This window comes from Euphorbia lathyris, chromosome 3, assembly GCF_963576675.1.
Source record: "Euphorbia lathyris chromosome 3, ddEupLath1.1, whole genome shotgun sequence".
NCBI classification, from domain to species: domain Eukaryota; kingdom Viridiplantae; phylum Streptophyta; class Magnoliopsida; order Malpighiales; family Euphorbiaceae; genus Euphorbia; species Euphorbia lathyris.
The window spans coordinates 102,562,457-102,581,564 of NC_088912.1; the positions used below are offsets into that span (position 1 = coordinate 102,562,457).

General features: G+C 39.6%; 1 protein-coding gene across 1 annotated transcript; it reads right to left on the reverse strand.

The window, feature by feature from the left end:
- Positions 1-2,153: 2,153 nt before the first annotated feature.
- Positions 2,154-6,693, reverse strand: LOC136224187 (uncharacterized). Its single transcript, XM_066012454.1, has 2 exons — positions 6,460-6,693; positions 2,154-3,757 (listed from the first exon to the last, which is right to left on the reverse strand). Exons 1-2 carry the CDS (start codon positions 6,563-6,565, stop codon positions 2,577-2,579), a joined length of 1,287 nt encoding a protein of 428 aa, XP_065868526.1. The 5' UTR covers positions 6,566-6,693; the 3' UTR covers positions 2,154-2,576.
- Between the last annotated feature and the right edge of the window lie 12,415 nt (positions 6,694-19,108).

Genomic DNA, 19,108 nt, shown 5'->3' on the forward strand with positions numbered 1-19,108 from the left:
TGACCGGGCAGATAGTTTGGTGAATTATTTTCTCAAATTGACCAAAATTAAATTATCAATGTTAGGAGTAAAATTGCTCTTGGCTACAAACGTTAAGGGTAAAATTGCACTATTTTAGACGTTGGGGTAAAATTGCTCCTGATCTGAAACCTTAGGGGTATTTTTACACCTTAACCAAATAAAAATATTCAAGAATTACTACTAAACTTTAATTAACACCTCAAAATAACCGTTGATGATCTCAAAATGAAAATATTCAAAAATTAAAGTTGTTTATAACGATATTTAACATGAAACTATATTTTTTATTTAATAAAATCACTACTTTTTTGAGCTTTCTAATATCCACGTTTTCTATTCGAACCAAACATAAACTGAATTAAAAATTTTAGGAATTAAAGTTACATTTTACTTATAATATCATAAATTCTTATGGTGGAAACAATTCAAACAGCCCAATAATCGGAATTTAAAAGGGTAAATTACACTCCTAGCCACTGAACTTTACTAATTTTTACAATATGATCATTAAACTTAAAAATGTAAAATAAAAACCATTGAATTTTACATTTTGTGGCAATCGTTAACAACCGTTGACAGCTTCAAAATAAAAAATTCTAAGATTTAATGATATTCTAAGCAACTTTATTTCTTAAAAAAATTCGTTTTGAGATCATTTAGACGTTGTTTGATTAGGAGGGAAGTGAACGTTTAGTGAGAGAAAACTCCAAAAATGATGATTTTTGAAAATAAAAAATGTGGTTTCATGGTAAATATCATGCTGAACAACTTTAGTCTTTAAATATTTTCATTTACGATCGTTAACGGTCAAATGTAAAGTTCATAAACGTTTATATTACATTTTAAAGTTAAGTGGTCTTAACAGAAAAATTGGTAAAGTTTAGTAGCTATGGGTGTAATTTATCCGATTTTAAAGTGAAAAATCGTTTAGGGGATTTGTTTGGGAACAAGTTTAAGATTGAGAATTAAAGCTTGAAGATGACTAAAAATGGCTGTGATTTTTATCGTAAAGATGATGTTTCTGGTTTTGGAGTTTTTGGTTGGATTAGTTCGGGTTGAAAATGAATGACTAAAGCTCTATTTATAGCTGAAATTTGTAACTCACACTACACATGACTTTCAATAATCTCTACGCATGATTTTACTTCAATAATTTTATAGAAATGAAGCAGAAAACAGAGGGTAGCGGAGGTTAAAAATAGAGCTTGAAACATTCAACCACGGGTTTTTTTTTTTTTTTGAAGTTGTCATTTTCAACTGACCACATTTGACTCAATTTAACTATATTTTGGCCTCACACATACCCTCTGACTTCGTCTCGATCACTAAATACATAGTTACAACAAAATTCCTTGGATCAAGCCTTCAACATCACAACAAAATAAGTATCAGTAGCTAATATCAATCTCAAAACCTTACCCGTTTATTTTTTAAAATTATATATATATATATATACTATATATCGCATAACATCACAACAGAATAATTATCAGTAGCTAATATCAATCTCAAAATCTTACTCGTTTATTTTTTAAAATTATATATATAAACTATTTATCTCATAACATCACAACAGAATAAGTATCAATAGCTAATATCAATCTCAAAATCTTACCCGTTTATTTTTTAAAATTATATATATAAACTATATATCTTATCCTATCAACGGATACACTTCTTGAACCTTATACCCATCTCATTTAATTTACAGGTACTCACGAATATCCTTATCCATTAAAATTTTACGTATAAAACAAATAAATTACAAATTTAACAAAACATACATTTAATAAACCATCCACAAATTTAACAAACATTCTAAACTCAAAACTACCGGTAGTTCCAATCCCAGACCGTTAGCCGTTTATTTTTTAATTACCCATACCCGTCTCATTACCCTAATGGGTATACCTTTTACATCTCATACCCGTCCCATGTAATTCACGGGTACCATCGGGTGCCCTTACCCGTTAAGAATCAATACATAAAACAAAAAGTTATTAATGCCATCCCTATACTTATACCCTTTTACACATAGTTCAAAGTTATGCTGATACGGATACCCATAAAACCCGTGCCCGTTGTCATCCCTAGTCTATATTATAAGGGAAGAACAGGGCAGAATATAAAAATTTATAGAAATAATGAATCATATATTATATCACTGTTTATAAAGTACAAAGGAAAGAAGTCCAAAATTCAGTGATGATTTTCTGATTGCTTCAATAACTTGTATGATTTTCCAGCAATACATGAAGATGAAGTTGAGTCGGCAAAAAAAAAAGCTTAATACATACTCCAACTTACGCTAAAACGCTACCGAACCTCAAACTTTTAAAACGACCTTTCTACCACCTCAACTTACTTGAAAATTGATCTTTTAAGCAAGCAAATTGAGGTGTCAAAAAGATCGTTTTGAAAGTTTAGTAGGTCGTTGTGCGTTTAGTTAAAAGTTGGAGGAACTAGATATGTATTAAGCCGCAAAAAGAACTATTTAGTTATGGATTCTACAACCATGGCTACTTGAAACCAAAACTAACCCTCTTCTTGGTTCTTCACCTCCATTGATGATCTGTTTCATAATTGCTTTCCTCAAATCTACTGTGTTTGTTACCTGCTTCATATTGATTGCTACCTTCTCTTTTCCGGTGACTTTCCGTCCAGGTTCCCTGGCCTCTACTCGGCTGTCGAGATCCCCAATCTTTTTGTTCCCAATGCTGATTTTCCGACCTTCTCCCGCTGCTTCCATTCCTTCCCCTTCCTCTCCATTGTCTATGTTGTTGGCTTCCTCTGCTCCGTACCCATTGACTACCGGAGTTGTTCATTCTCCGATTGTCCAACTGATCGTTTCGCCAGTAACTATGACCCGAGTGGGAGTTTCCCCACGGTTTTTCCTTCCCAGGATCATAACCCCAATTGCTGTGCTTCCAAGGATCGCCACCGGTATGCCAATCCTTTGACTGATTGACTGTATACGGTTTTTCCTTCCCAGGATCATAACCCCAATTGTTGTGCTTCCAAGGATCGCCACCGGTATGCCAATCCTTCGACTGATCGACTTTATACGGTTTTTCCTTCCCAGGATCATAAGCCCAATTGCTGCGCTTCCAAGGATCGCCACCAGGATGACAATCCTTCGATTGATTGACTTTATTCCAAGGATCATCGTCCTGTGCAGATTTATTTTTCTCCGAAAAGCTCTGTTCCCAGGGGTTTTCATCATTATTTACAGTACAGTTGTTCCAAGCCTTCAAGTGATTGACACTTTCTCCATGCCAATCATCATTCGTATTCCTCGAATTATCAGTATCAATAGGCCAATCGTTCCAGCCCTGTGATTTGTTTTCCAAAGCTACATTGTTGTTACATTCTTCTGAAATGGTGTTTCTGTTGTTACTTTTACACTCGAGTTCCCGGTCTTCTTCTCCTTCTTCAGGAACGAACAATGATCGTTCCAAGTCCTTTAACAATTCGATATCAATATTTGGATTCCAGTTTATCTCATCAATATACATATCTGGATTCCAGCTCTGTTCATAGGGTAAACCATTGATCTCTGCCCAGAAACATTTTTTTGCAGTCTGAAAAGCCTCTTCACCGCCAGAATCATCCCAGTTGGCAACATTTTCGTGGCAGATGATATACTCTTTAACCTTGACAATCTTCTGCCATGGTACTGATCCAATCAAAGAACAAAACCTTTTCTCCCATGCAGGAATACCATCTTCAGTAAAATCTACATAAATGGAGGAAATAAATTTAATGCCGAAATCAGATATACGCAATAAAATCTTGTAAGTAAAATTAACCATGAGCGGGAAGAAAGTTGAGAATTACCACACAAAAAGACTATCTAATTCTAACCTAGGATTGTCAAAATGGACTATCATCTCTTAATCGTGTTATATGATCTATATAGTCCACATGATTATATATGATATAATCCAATAAAAATGATAACTGTGTCAAATGGACCGTGTCAAACTGGTTGTCTTTGTAATTCGTATTGTACAGCCATAATCTAACCATTGTCTTATATTACAAGAGACGCTCAAAGGATCTACTTATGAGAAGCTTAAACTTGAAAATCATTCCCATGCCATTGACACCTTGTAGGTTGTCGAAAACTCTGACTTGACCGTTGAAAAGATTAGAACAATAATGTACTACTCTATTTTCAGGTTTCAAGGCAAAATGGCCACATAATATTGCAAACCACAAGTCTTAACACTTCATAAGATCGCATCAACAGGAAATTTAAGGAACAAGTTCAAATTTGAAATCTCAATGGCAGGGTGGTAAATTTCTGACCCGTTTGACATGATTATCATTTTTGTGTCATTTATATCATGTATACTATAATCATGTGGAATATATTGATCACATAACGGACATCCTACTCAATGGTACAAATTGGTATTTGAGAAACAGTGATGTCAACTCAAATTGTAAAGATGACTATTCCTGATTTCAAGGATAAGTGTACTGTTTCTTACACGACCTAGTAAAAAAAGAAAGAAAAAACAATTCAAGCTTAAGTTGTGTTAACCACACATTTGATGCTTAACTAATTAAGGTATTCACAGATATTCATGACATTTAGTTTACATTTGTCTGTTCCTTCTTTTTTCGATACTTATTTGTTACTTTGAAGATAATCCGGGTTGTTAACCGGCCAGTCACACTGACTGTCGCCAATCTTAGTGCTACTATACAAGAGAGAATGCAATACTAAAATCTTAGATGAACCAGGAAATTTGCACATTAGTTATGTGCTTCACAATTGTAGCTAACAATTTCTTGAATGATTACCCGCCTAAGCTATTGTGTGCACAAAAAAAAAAAAAAAATAGAAACGATTTACAGCATTTGAACATAATAACATCAATTCATAATTATGGAGCATATGCCATGTAAGTTCTTACTAAAACTAGAAGCTATTTAGAAGAATTCATTTGATGTCTTCCATTCTAGTAGTAGCATTTGCAAACTGAAATATACTTGTTCTTATCCCTACAAATAATCGAATTTTTAAGTAACAATAAATGGAGCCTACCCAAAAATAAGCAGCAGCTGGATGAATTAACTAAAACTTATCCATATTTAGGGTAAATTGCACGGATTGTCACTGAAGTTTGAAGTCTATTTCACAAAGTTCACTAGACTTCATTCACTGAAATTAACATTTGATTTCAATAAAGTCACTCCAACCAATTGTAAGCAAAAACTTACCAGAATATTGACAAGATACAGAAAATAGTTGACTATATGCCAACTAACTGTCATATCGAACAAGAATGTGCTCTTGTTGTGTGTGGATGTGTCACTTGTCTTCTATATAAGCCATAAAAGTCAGACATATCTAGTATAAAACTTAATCAGCATATAGTTAATTGTATCCCATGTCAAATCAACATTACAGTGAGTTTTTGTACACAAATTAACCGGACTGACTTCATTGAAATCAATTGAGAAGATCAGTAAGACGAACCTAAAATTCAATGATCATCCCTGCATTTTACCCTCTATATTTGGCATTTTATCCCTTGGTGAGACAGGCCTTATCTTAGTTAACAAAAAGATTTAAGTCCAGCTATGAAATCTAAGTAACAAGAAATGGAGCCTACCCAAAATAAGCAGCAGGTAGAGAATAAATTAACTAAAACTCATCCATATTCGGGGTAAATTTCACCGATTGTCACTGAATTTTGAAATCTATGTAGACTTCATTTTCTATCAATAAAATTACTGGAATATTAACGAGGTACACAAAATAGTTGACTATATGTCAACTTATCGTCATATCGAACAAGAATATGATTTTGTGTGTGTAGGATGTGTCTAGAGTCTTCCATATAAGCCATAACATTCGGACATATCTAGTATGAAGCTTAGTTAGCATATAGTTAATTGTATTCTATGTCAAATTAAATCAACAATCAGGTGAGTTTTCCTACACAAATTAACCGGAATGACTTAATTGAAATCAATTTAAGTTCAGTGAAACAACCCTAAACTTCAATTACCATCCCTGCATTTTACCCTCTATATTTTGCATTTTGAAACTAACCCCTTCAAGAAACATCATACACCACTTGCTACACAAATGCCACGTAATAAGCACACTTTTCCTTTTCATAAGCCAATTTTTGACCTCACCTACTTCATCAAAACATTTTTCTTAATGTACCGATTCTATTTCTATCCATTTCAAAGCAATCAAGCAAAAAAAGGCCAAACACAGAAGAATATTCAACAAATTTAATCACTGGAATAAACAAATACAATCAAAGTCCATCAGAACCCCCATCAACAAAATCCATAAAGAAAAACAAATTTCCATGAAACCTAGTTAAAAAATTTGTTCCCGGATTCAAATAGAAATAAATAAACAATGTCCGAAAAAGAAAACAGAGAGAGAAGAAGAAGAAAACGCACCTGGAAGAGGAGGAGGAGGTTTATGAGAATCGTAGTAAGACGATGCCGGATCTCTATATTGATGTTGGAAGAATCTACGGGATCGGCGATAATTCCACTTCCCCATCTCAATTCAGAATCCTCACTACTGATTTTCTTTCGCACATTATCCAATCTGATTAGAATTTGAGAGGGAAAATCGATCGTATGAGACAAGGGGAAAGAGAAAAAAGTTGAGTCGGTTTTATGCTGTGATGTCAGATATGAAGATCTATCTATGACCGTCCAAACCTACTGTTATAAGTAAGTAAAAATCATCCTGAGGTCCTTTGTCTCTCGTTGTTTTATTCATTAAGTCCTTTATGTTTTTTTACACATTAAGCCCTGATGTTTTACTTTTTGTCACATTCAACACTCAAAAAATACCCCTAACGTTTATAGATAAAAAGAAAGTTTACCCTTAACATCTAAAATAATGCAATTTTACTTCTAATATTGGCAATCATGAGTAATTTTATTATCCCTAGGCAAATTGAGTCAATTTCAGACATTATTATAAAACATAAATATTTTGTTCCTTGCATCAATTGCACGTAAGTTGATTAAAAAAATAATTTTTTTTTGTGATTTAATAATAGAATTGAAGATTGATATTTTTAAATTCGATAAAATATTTGAATTTTTTTGTCCAACTTGTACAAAATACAGTATATTTTTTAAAATTTTTCTTTAAATTTTCTCATGTTTAATCATATGTTTGTGATCTGTTACTAATGAGTGATAAAATCACGCACATGCGAAGTTTGAATGACAAGATTCATGACCGAGAAGAAAATTTGATGGATAATTTCTTCAATTGACTGAACTTGTCAATGTTACAGGTACAATTGCTCTTGACTGCCAACGTTAAAGGAAAAATTATAAATTTTAGACGTTAGGGGTAAAATTTCTCATAGATGTAAATGTAAGGGGTATTTTTGCACCTTATCCTCCCATCATAAAAAAAACAAATCAGCTTTGAACATAAAATTCGAATTAAAAGGGTGCTATTCATTTCACCTGCATGTAAAGAAAAGGACTGATTTACAAAGATATCCTCGTGGTTTAAAAATTTGCAAACAGGAATCTGAGTTTTTTACAATTTACAAATTCAATCATTTTTTCAAAAACTATTGTAACAACTATTTATCCCAAAAGAAGACGATTTGGAGCAATTAAAAGGACTAACATTGCAAATTATTCAAAATGCACGGTTTAACTTTACAAATTAACTAAAATTTGACTGGAAATTTGATCCACGTATCTTTTTTAACTGCGAAATTTACAAAATACACACCATTATTTGTAAACTTTTAAGAGTACTGTCTTTGCAAATCGGTTTATTTTGTACTTTTCTAAAACAAATAACAGTCTGAAAACGATTTTTGATATGTATAGTATAGTTATAAAAAATTACAAAAACCATGTTTTGAATTTCAAAAGATATAGTTTCAAACACATGGAATTAATAACGCATATTTAAATGACTGGGATATTTACAACTAATTAGTTTAGTAAAGAAAGACTAAATGTGAAAAAAAATCAGAAATTTAATATGTTTAAATTTTCACATATAAAACAGACAATGATTTTCACTTGGTCACTCATTGACCAGGTGAAAACTACTGACAGATAGAAAAATCGTAAGTCTAAGTTTATTAAGAGCAATTCAAACCATTATTAACTGAAGATAAATATTTTAATTAATAAAAAACGGATAATTTTGAGCCTAAAAATTGAAATTGCATACCGTAAAAAGTGTAATACATCAAGAGTCTTGTAAACTTGTTCTAAGAATTTGATTGGTCTTTTAAATTTATAAAGTGTCTCATTAGTCCCTTATCTTGCTTAAAATAACATATTGATGACAAGTAGAGAAATTCTGATCAACTTCCGTCCCTGTGGGGGCGTCGTTGGGTTCGACGGGGGGAAGCTCCGATGCCAAAGTCAGTAAGGAAGAACAAAAGGGCAAACTGAATTGACAAAGGGTAAGGGAATGTGTGTACCTGGATAGCCTGAGACGTAGGCTATATATAGTTAGAAAGTTGTAACCTTCAGTAACTAGAAAGTCTCCATTAATGTTTCATTTATGGCGGTTACAAGTTATCCTTAAGCTGGCGGTTAGCTAATTGATAGCTCATTAATGGTCTTTATGGCCAGGTCGGCCCAGCCGTTATAATGGCGAATGAGTGTCCAAGGAGATTCGCCTCATAGGTTCGCCGGCGGGTCTCTTTTAATGGGTCCTTGGAGATCCGGTGATCCGCCAGTCGGATCTCGTCAATACGCGGCGTTTCCTTAGGTGAATATCCCCCTTAGCCCTCGGGATAATATTTCAATGTTATCAGAAGCCCCCCCTAAGTTCCCTTAAAGTCCTTTAGGGCTTTTGAGCTTCTACGCGCCGTCATGACTACTTGCATTAATGAGCACTCTGTTCGATGCCAATCGCAGAGTGACACGTGTAACAAGCGCCCTGTCCAAGGAAAGAGAAGACGCCTTCTTCTTCCTTCTCTTTCTCTTTCTTCCCTATTTCGTTTCCGTTTACGTTTTCTCTGCTCGAAGCTTTTTCTGGGAGTTTCAGAGTTCCTTCAAAGCTTTCTTACATGTAAGTTCATCTTTTCTCATTCTATTTTTTTCTGAATGTTTAGGAGTTCTTCGTCCTCTTCTAGATCAACCTCCGAGCTTTTTAATTTGACCCCTCCTCCCGAAATTGTGGTTAGTTTTAGTTGGACTACGTCGTCATCGGAAAATTCATCTTCCTCTGAGGACACAGCTTGTTCCGATTTAGCTGAGTTGCGTAACTCGGCGTGTAATCGCTATCAAACTCGTTCCACTAGGAGTCAAATTCTTTCTACTTCGGCCACCGGTGCCGTGCCGGCCGTAGATTTTAGCCATTTTTTGGGAACAATGGCCTCTTCCTCTTCCCAACCTAGGAAAAAGAATCCCCGAGCGGAGTCCACTTCGTCTCGCATGAGTGCCGCGGATCTGGCGGATCTAGCGATTCGCTTCCCATGGATCAATAACTATGAGACTCAATTAGCGGCGGCTCATCAACGTCCCTCATGTCCGCCAAATGGCTTTTTAACTGTGTATTGTAGTCACGTGGAGAGAGGATTCCGACTTCCTCTTCCCAAGATGATGGCGGACATCCTTTCCTATTTTGATATCACCGCCAGCCAACTACACCCCAATGGCTGGTTGATATTGCTTTAGATTGCTATCTAGCCTCGAACTTAGGGGTAGTATACACGGGGCGGATCTTTAGAGCTTTTCACAAACCGTCAAAGCGAAAGTCAGAGTCGTTTCTTACTTTTGCAAAATTTGGAGTGTATTTGCCATTCAGTGGCAAAATGTCCAATGTCCACTGTTGGGATGAGAAATTCTTCTACGTGAAGATAAACGAGGGCGAATCACTGGGTTTTCCAACATTCTGGAATCCCAAACCTCTGCATATGGCGGGTGATATGCGAATTTTGACGGCGAGTGATGAGGTAGTGGCGGACCTCATGAAGAGTGTCAAGGCGGATGCCTGGACATATGCGGATGCTTTAGCCTTCATGATGAGCGATATTCCCCTGATTCGCAAAGATGGGGACAAGTTCATTTACTCGAAGATTACACAGTTTGATCAAGGTAACTTTGTTTTCTTCTTGAACCTTGATTACTTTATTGTTTTCTTTGGCAGGGGTTTATCTAAGGCCAATCACGCTCTTGCAGAGAAGCGTAGGAAGTTGTTGGAGGACAAGGCCCGCAAGAAAACTCAGGTGGCGAATCCTCAAAAGGACACGGGGAAATGTCTGGCGGATGCAATGGTCGATCCGCCTCTGAAAAGGAGGAAGCCTGCAGCTTCTGGTGGTCCCAAGTTTATGGCGGACGCCATGCGATCCGCCATGCCTGCGGGAGAGATGGAACAAGTAGATCGCCTTTATCCTTTGCCCGTTCATTATGTTTAGAATTTAAGTTTTGATCCTTACTTCTCCGTGCAGACGGCGAAGCCTGACCTAGGCAAATACTGGTCCGCTAAGTATGGGGCCGAGGGATCCTTAGAGAATGAGTCTGTTATTAATGACTTGGATGAGGCTCTGGGCCAGTTGGGCGAAGTGCAGAGAAATCAGAATCAGATTCCCGGATCGATTCACGCGCAAAAGAGGAAGACTGAGCTTCTTACGGTAGGTCCCCTTATTAGAAAGGAACTTTGTCAGAAAAAGCTATACCTTTGTTCTTTCATTCTTGACGAAAGGGTTTGCCTTTGACAGATGTACACTCGCATTCGTGCTATGGAGGCGGAGCTCCTTCAAGGTGTGGCGGATAAGGCTACCATAGATAGGCTGGAGAAGGAAATAGCCGATGCCAGGGCGAATATAGCATCCGCAACGACTGCCATGGCCCTTAAGGATGCCGAGATAAAGAAGCTGAAGGAGAAGATTGAGGCTGATGCCAAGGAGCTCGAGAATGTTGTAGGAGAAGCTGAGTACATGGCTGGCGAGCAGGCTTTCTTTTACGGCGAACTGATCATGGCGTATGTCTCGCTGGCGCATCCTGAGATCGATTTCACAGATCCACAGTTCGCCATTCCAGAGCCAGAAGATGTTCTTAAATTTAACAAAATTCCTGACATCAAGGAATACCTCCGAGACTATGTTCAGAAATGGATGAAGGGACCCGTTGAAGAAAGCAAACCTGCCACCATCGTCCAGCTAGTGGATCTTGAAGAAGTGCCCCCGAAGTCTGGTGAGGAGCTGATAACCGATGGCACCGTTCTTCCTGGGGAAACACTTTCTGTGGAAAAGGAAGTCCCCTTGGCGAGCGTATCCGAGGCTGTCGAGAAGGAAGCCTCTCAAACAGGTGCTTCTCAAACGGGTGCTTCTAGCGAGAAGAGTTTTAAGGAGGATGCTCCTGTGATTACTTGATGTCTTTTTTGTTTTGTAAAACTTGTTAAGTACAATTTGTTTTAATCCTCATGGTAGCTATTTGTTTTACCTTTACATTTGCGTAAGTAAATATATAAGCGTCTAGGATTTATTTTGGAGTAGGTGGCCAGCCATACTCCATTGTGCGAACCTTTGTAAAGGTTTGAAGCTGTTTTATTCCTTTAGAGGAAGTAAAGCTGCCTTCAGGGATCATCTTGCGACCTATCTTTGAGGTGAAGTGATTCGCCTAGAGGACTTTGCAGACCATTCTTGGGAAAGGGAGTAAGAGAGTGTAAAGACCTTGCGTCCAAGGATCATTTTAACTCTATCTGAAATGGGGATCCTCTAGAGATGGATCCGCCCATGAGACTTGTCCTCTTATCTTTGAGGAGAGAAAGTAGCTATAAGATAGCAGTACTTTCTTAATGTGGAGAGCATTGGATGCCCCCCTTCTTTTTAAGACTGGAATATTTATATTGCCGCAATAAAAAATTTAAAAAGAACATAGACAATAGAACAATTGATGTTTATTGATAGGAGAAATGCCTTATTACGGCAAGCAGGTCTTACATGTGAGCCTCATTAAAACCTTTAATAAGAAAAACCACATGGGAAAAAAGCTTACTAAAGGAAAAAGAGTGCTCAAGACCGTATGTACATCTTATTTTCTGACAAAGTATTTGCGGAGATTTTGGAGGTTCCACATGCGTGGTAATGTGTTCCCCTCCATATCTTGAATCTTAAATGTGGCGAACCCAATCTTGTCCACTATTTGATATGGTCCCGTCCAGGTGAGCCCTAGCTTGCCCTTCCCTTCTCGAGACTGGATCTTGTCCGCCTTGCGGAGCACGAGGTCTCCCACATTCAGGTCTACAGGTTTGGCATTTTTATCATGGTAAGCGGCGATCCGCTGCTTGTATGCCGCCATACGTACATAAGCCTTGTCTCTTCGCTCCTCCACTTGATCAAGACTCTCTGCTAGTCTGTGGCTGTTGGCCTCCTCGCAATAGAATGCAACTCTATCACTTGGGACCAGTATTTCAACCGGGATTACAGCTTCCACGCCATGAGAGAGGGCAAATGGTGTTTCTCCTGTGGCCGTTCTAGGAGTGGTGCGATACGCCCATAAGACGCTCGTCAACTGATCCGCCCACTTCTTATCATGTTCCCCCAATATTTTCTTTATTCCTTTTACGATCGTCCGATTCGTAACTTCAGTCATACCGTTGGATTGAGGATAATAAACGGAGGCGAATCTGTTCAAAATGCCCAATTTCTCACAGAAAGTTTTGAATTCGTCACAGTTGAACTGTGTTCCGTTATCAGTGATGATGGTGTGGGGTACGCCATATCTTCCCACGATATTGTCTTTAACAAATTCCACCATTCGTTCGGCCGTGATGGAGGAGACAGCTTCGGCTTCTACCCACTTGGTGAAGTGATCTACTGCCACTACCACGTATTTTCTCTGTCTACGAGTTGGAGGAAACGGTCCAACGATGTCAATTCCCCAGATGGCAAAGGGTCGCCCTTCAATGATAGGCCTCTGGAGATGTTTGGCCGTGTGTGATTCATTCGCATGAATCTGACAACTATGGCATGATTCCACCAATTTTTGTGCATCAAGCTCGGCAGTGGGCCAATAAAACCCTGCTAACCTGGATTTTTTTAAGATATTGGCGGATGCCTCATGGGCCCCATATGATCCCTCGTGCAGCTCCTTGAGGACCTGCTGTCCCTCTTCTGGCAGAATGCATTTTAACCATGGATGGCTAAATGACTTTCTATAGAGGCAATCGTTGATCATGGAGAAATAGGCCGCTTTTCTAACGATCCGCCGAGCCTCCTCTTTATCGATGGGTAGAGCTCCATCTGACAAATACTGGCGAAGGGCTGCCCGCCAATCATCCTCTACTGTTGTGAGTAGGGATACTTCTTCGGAGACGAATGCTGGGGCTGCTTTAACCTCGAAAGGACATTGCGGATCTGTCCAGCTTTCTTCACTGGAAGCCATTTTTGCTAGGTGATCAGCTGTGTTTGATTCTCGGGGTACATGGACCAATTCCCATTTGATTTCTTTAGCTTCGAGGTAGTCCAGCAACTTTTTGACCTCAGCAACGTATTTGGCCAGAACGTCATCCTTTACCTCATAATTTTTTATCACTTGGTTGACCATCAACTTGGAGTCACTATAGATCACGATCCGCTCGGGAGTGATTTCTTTAAGCAGGCGTAACCCTAATATTAGAGCCTCATATTCTGCGGCATTGTTGGTGGCATGGAAATCCAACTTTGCTGCGTACCGTAATTTTATGTATTGGGGGCCTTTGATCACGATACCTATGCCAGCTCTATCTGCAGAGGAAGCCCCATCCGTGTACATCGTCCACTCCTCTACTTGAGATTTAGGGAGATTCACCCCTTCTTCTGTGAATTCATTCACAAAGTCTGCCAAGACCTGACTTTTTAAGGCGGTCCTGCTCTCATATCGCACATCAAATTCTCCGAGGCGAATTGCCCATTCCATCAATCTCCCTGAAGTGTCCGGCTTTTGCAATACCTTTCTCATGGGTATATTCGTACGAACTATGACAGTGTGGGCCTGGAAGTATGGCCTAAGGCGGATTGTCGTGGTGACGACGGCCAGAGCCATTTTATCAAGTTTAGAATACCTGGTTTCAGCATCCTTCAATACTTTGCTCACATAATAGATAGGACACTACTGGCCATCCTCTTCTCTTATCATGACTGTGCATACAGCTTTCTCTGTAACTGAGACATACATGTAGAGATTTTCACCTTTTAGAGGTTGGCTCATCATGAGCGGTTCCGTGAGAAACCGTTTGATCCCCTCGAAAGCCCTTTCACAATCCTCATTCCACTCGAATGCCTTTTGCTTCTTGATGACTTCATAAAAGGGCTGACACCTACGAGCTGAACAGGAAATAAACCTGCCCAAGGCCATGATCCGTCCGTTGAGGCGTTGCACTTCCCTGATGTTCTGTGGTGCCTGCATTTCCAGAACGACCTTAATTTTGTTGGGATTTGGGCTCACTCCTTTTTCGCTAATCATGAATCCCAGGAACTTTCCATATGTTGCACCAAAAGTACATTTTTCCGGGTTTAGCTTAATATTGTAGCGTCGGAGTACGACCAGTACCTCTCTTACATCATCAGCATGCTTTTCCACAGTGGTGCTTTTAATGATCATGCCATCTACATAGACAGAGTAGTTATCACATTTGCTTTCTGCGAATATTTTGTTCATCATCCGCTGATAGGTGGCGCCTGCGTTTTTAAGCCCAAAGGGCATGACCTTGAAGCAATAAGTGGCTTGGTGAGTCATGAACGAGGTCTTGATTCTATCCGAAGGCTCCATGGGGATTTGGTGATAACTCGACTTCACGTCTGTGAAGGAATACATAGCATGTCCAGCGGTTCCATCTACGAGTATGTCAATACACGACAAAGGATAATTGTCCTTGGGACAAGCTTTATTGAGATCCGTAAAGTCAATACACATGCGGTAGGATCCGCCTGCCTTCTTCACCAAAACGACGTTCGCCAGCCATTGTGTATAAAGGACCTCTTCAATGGCGTCCGCCCGTTGAAGTTTTGTGATCTCTTCCTCTATCACCTTCTGTCTTTCAAGGCCATGGTTTCTCCGTTTCTGAGCTACGGGAACTGCATCTTTGTCGATGTTAAGTTTGTGAGTGATCACGTCTGGACTGATCCCTAGGAGGATCTCATCTTTCCATGCAAAGACGTCCTCCGCTTCATGGAGAACTTTGGTGATTGCTTCTTTGACTTCACCTTTGAGCCCTTTAGCCATTCGGACCTGCTTTTTGTCCGCCATGAGGTACATTTCAGTCTCGCCCAAGGCCATTGTGATGAGTTCCTCTTCATCTTCATCCTTAGATTGGGGGCGGATCATTAGTGATGCCGAATATGTCTCCTGAGCCATCTTTTGGCTCCCTCTGATCATTACGCCTCCCTTGGTCGTATGGATGTAAAGAGTTAAGTGGCGTATGGAGATGAGGGCAGCTGCCTCAGAGATAAAGGGCCGTCCGAGGATAATATTATAGGCTAACTGACCATCCAAGATAGAAAATTATAGATCACCTCTCCAGACTTGATCTTCATCTGCCAACTCACAATCCAACGTTACTTGGCCTTTTGTTTGAATGGTATGTCCTGTTACCCCCAGGATATCCACTATAGTTGGTTCTACTTGGTCCGGATCAACCATAAGTTTGGCGAAAGCTCCTCTTGTGATGACATTGCACGAGCTCCCAGTATCAATCATCACCCTTTTCATCTCCTAGCCTTCCATCATCATAGTAATGACCAAGGCATCTGCATGAGGAGAGATCTCTGGTCCTGCATCCGCAAATGGGCGATTCAGCGATGTCCTGTCAAGAGCAATGGTTCTTGTCTTTTTCAGTACTGGTTGATACCCAGGTCCGCCTGCAATGGTTCTTGTCTTTTTCAGTACTGGTTGAGATCTCATTTCATAAAATGTGAACCACAATCATAAAATGAGAACTCAATATAGCTTCTCATTTGATAAAATGCGAACCAAAATCATAAAATGAGAATCCAATATAGCTTCTCATTTCATAAAATGCGACCCAAAATCATAGATGGTCAAGCAGATCACTTCAATTACTATTGAACCAGGCGTCGAGGTCGAGGTGACCATAGCAGACTCCTGAACGTTTGCTATTTTGTGATTTCAAATGCAGTTTATTTAGTTTTTTAGAAGCTGTGATCCTTCTGGATTCTATTATTTGCTTGAAATGTGGCTTGAAGATTACATAATTTAGGGGTAATGTAGCATGTGTTTTTGTTCTATACACTGACAATTTTGTCTAATTTTCAAATCGTGGAATCATGTTTGTTTATTTAAATAAAAAAAAAAGCTTCTCATTTTATAAAATGCGAACCAAAATCATGAAATGAGAATCTAATATAGTTTCTCATTTTATAAAAATGCGAACTAAAATATTAATTTATTAACCACTAAATTTACTCTAAACATTATATTTGGTCTTCATTTTATGATTTTGGTTTATATTTTAATAAACGTAGATTTAAAATTATTTTATTTTGTACGTAAGTCCGAAATCTATTTTCCTCTAAATATGTACATTATTCCTATTAATTATTATTATTGTTTTATTAATGAAATAAAAATGAATTTGTAGTCTTTATTAAAAAAAATGTAGCCTATTGATTAGGAAAAAGGGGTTTCATTGTATAATTGGTAAGTTGAACCAGTTTTAGAGATTATTAAAAAAATCAAGAAATTTATTATTCTATTCCATTTATATATTATATTTTCACTCATTACTAATATTATCAGATCTTTACCAAAAAAATATATTAAAGATTCGTTAACATACCTATCTCTTCTCTTTTAGATCTTTCTCTCTCTTTTAGATCTATCTTCTCTTTTTCAGATCTGGCTTCTCTCTCTCAGATCTGTTGTCATGGTGAAGAATTTTTATGAAGATGGAGAATTTTGAGATCTATCTTCTCTCTCTCAGATCTATTTCTCTCTTTTATATCTTTTTCTCTCTTTTAGATCTTTTTCTCTCTTTTAGATCTATCTCCTCTCTCTCTCTCTCTCTCTCTCGGCTAGGGTTCATGGTAAAGCGTGTTAGGGATAGATCTAGGGAGAGGGGGGCTGTGGCCGGTGAGGGGGGGTCGGATCTGGAGGGGATTTGCGGCAAGGAAGGGGGCGGTGGCCTGGTGGTTTGGGGCGAGAAGGGTGAGGCAAGTTTTGTTGGCGGCGAGCGTGCACCTAGTGTAGATCGGGGCGGGGCGCTTGGCGGGGTGGAGGCAGGGGAATCCAGGGGCGTCGGTAGGGATCTCGTGGGCATGGATGGTGCATCGGCAGGGTTCTCGCGGGCGCCGCCCGTGCGGCTGGGGACGGATCTTTGCGATCCACAGGCGGCAGATTCGACAAGGTTGTCGCGGCTGGGTGCGGATCAATGGGAGATACGGGCGGCTGGGTTTTCTGATGCCGGGGGTAAGGCTTCCCCAATCTTGAGGGGAGAAGTGGGGCCGGGGGTGCCTGGCGCAGGGCTATGCGCCGATAGTGCCGGGCACTGCCCAGGCGCTGCCGGCTCCTCGGTCGGGCAGTGGGCTGGGGCTGTCGGCGCAGTGCCTTGCGCGGGATCCTCTCCTCCGGGCTGTGAGGGGCAGGCAGGGGCTACGACGGGGAGGCAGGCTGCCTCGGGTCTGGATGTTTCTAATAATTCGGGAAGGGTGGGTGTTGTAGGAGTAGCTCATGGGAAGACGGTCTCCCCCAGACCTAGGGTTCAGATGAGCGAGATCGGTAAAAACTCTTGGAAGGACACGGTCATGGGGGTGGCTGAGGAAGAGCCGGTTTTAGAGGAAGTTTTAATGGTGGGAGATTCTGATGATATGTTCTCGGATTCTGATGAGGAAGATAATGGCCAGGAGGATCCTCTCTGTCCGGTCATTAGACTTTCCGCTGCAGAGAAGCGTGAGCTTAGAGAGAAGTGGAAGGTGTCTTTGATTGTTACTGTCCTGGGTAAGCGAATTAGTTTTAACTATTTTGCCCAAAGAATACAAGCGCAGTGGGCAAGGAAAGGTAAAGTCAGTATTACTGACCTGGAAAATGACTACTATGTCATTAAATTTACTAGGGTTGAGGATTATAATTCGGTTATCAAGGGAGGCCCATATATCATTTCCAATCATGTTTTGGCCTTAAGGCCTTGGGTTCCTAATTTTAATCCTCACGACTGTTCGGTTAACAGGATCTTGACTTGGGTAAGATTCCCGGGCCTTCCCATTGAGTACTACAGTGAAAACTTTCTGAGTAAAATAGGAGGTTTGGTTGGTAAGGTCCACCATGTGGACAAGACTACAATTGGGGCCATTAGGGGTAAGTTTGCTAGGGTATGTATAGATGTTGATCTGGCTAAACCTTTACTTTCTAAGTTCTGTGTTCAGGATAAAGTGTTCTTTATTGAGTATGAAGGTTTACATAACATCTGTTATGATTGTGGCATGTATGGTCATTCTCAGGAGGGTTGCCCTAAAAGGGAGAGGGTTGTTATAGAGAGGGTTGAGAGTAGTGTGCGGATTACTGGAGGGAACCAGGGGTATGAAGGGAACTTTGGTCCCTGGATGGTGGCAAAGAGGCCTGCTAGACGTAGGAATCAACCTGCAGTGGTTTACAATCGTCCTCCTGATATCAACACAAATTCTAAGTCCCTTTCTCCTAAAGCTACTGTTATTCCAAATGTCAAGGAGAAGCCTGTCCTCAAAGCTAGAAAGGAGGCTGGGGTTTCTTCAGTAGCCTTGCCTGGGTCCAGATTTGGGGCCCTGATGATTGAGGAAGTTCAAGAGTCAGACCAAGATGAGAATCATATGGATGAGAGTATTCCAGGATTAGAGTCTGTAGATCCAGTCGAGAAGGTGGTTGAATCTGTGAACCCGCTTTTTGTCTCTAAGGATGAAGCCCAGGGGGGGACCCTGACCCTTGCAGCTAGAAAGATGAAGAATTCAAATGAGGTTAGTATTCCTGTTCCTGGTATTGATCCTGGGATTGGGAAATCTATGGGAGTTAACAAAACTAATATGAAAAAGCTTAAAGGAAAACAAAAAAGTGGCCTTAACACTTTGGCGTTTCCAGATAAGAGGGGGCCCGGGGGTACCTCGGTAAGGCTCTCAGGAGCCCCTAGTAA

Coding starts and splice junctions, on each gene's coding strand:
- LOC136224187 (XM_066012454.1), bottom strand. CDS start 6,565: ATGGGGAAGTGGAATTATCGCCGATCCCGTAGATTCTTCCAACATCAA. Junction 3,758..6,459: donor ACCTCCTCCTCCTCTTCCAG/GTGCGTTTTCTT, acceptor CCATTTATGTAG/ATTTTACTGAAGATGGTATT.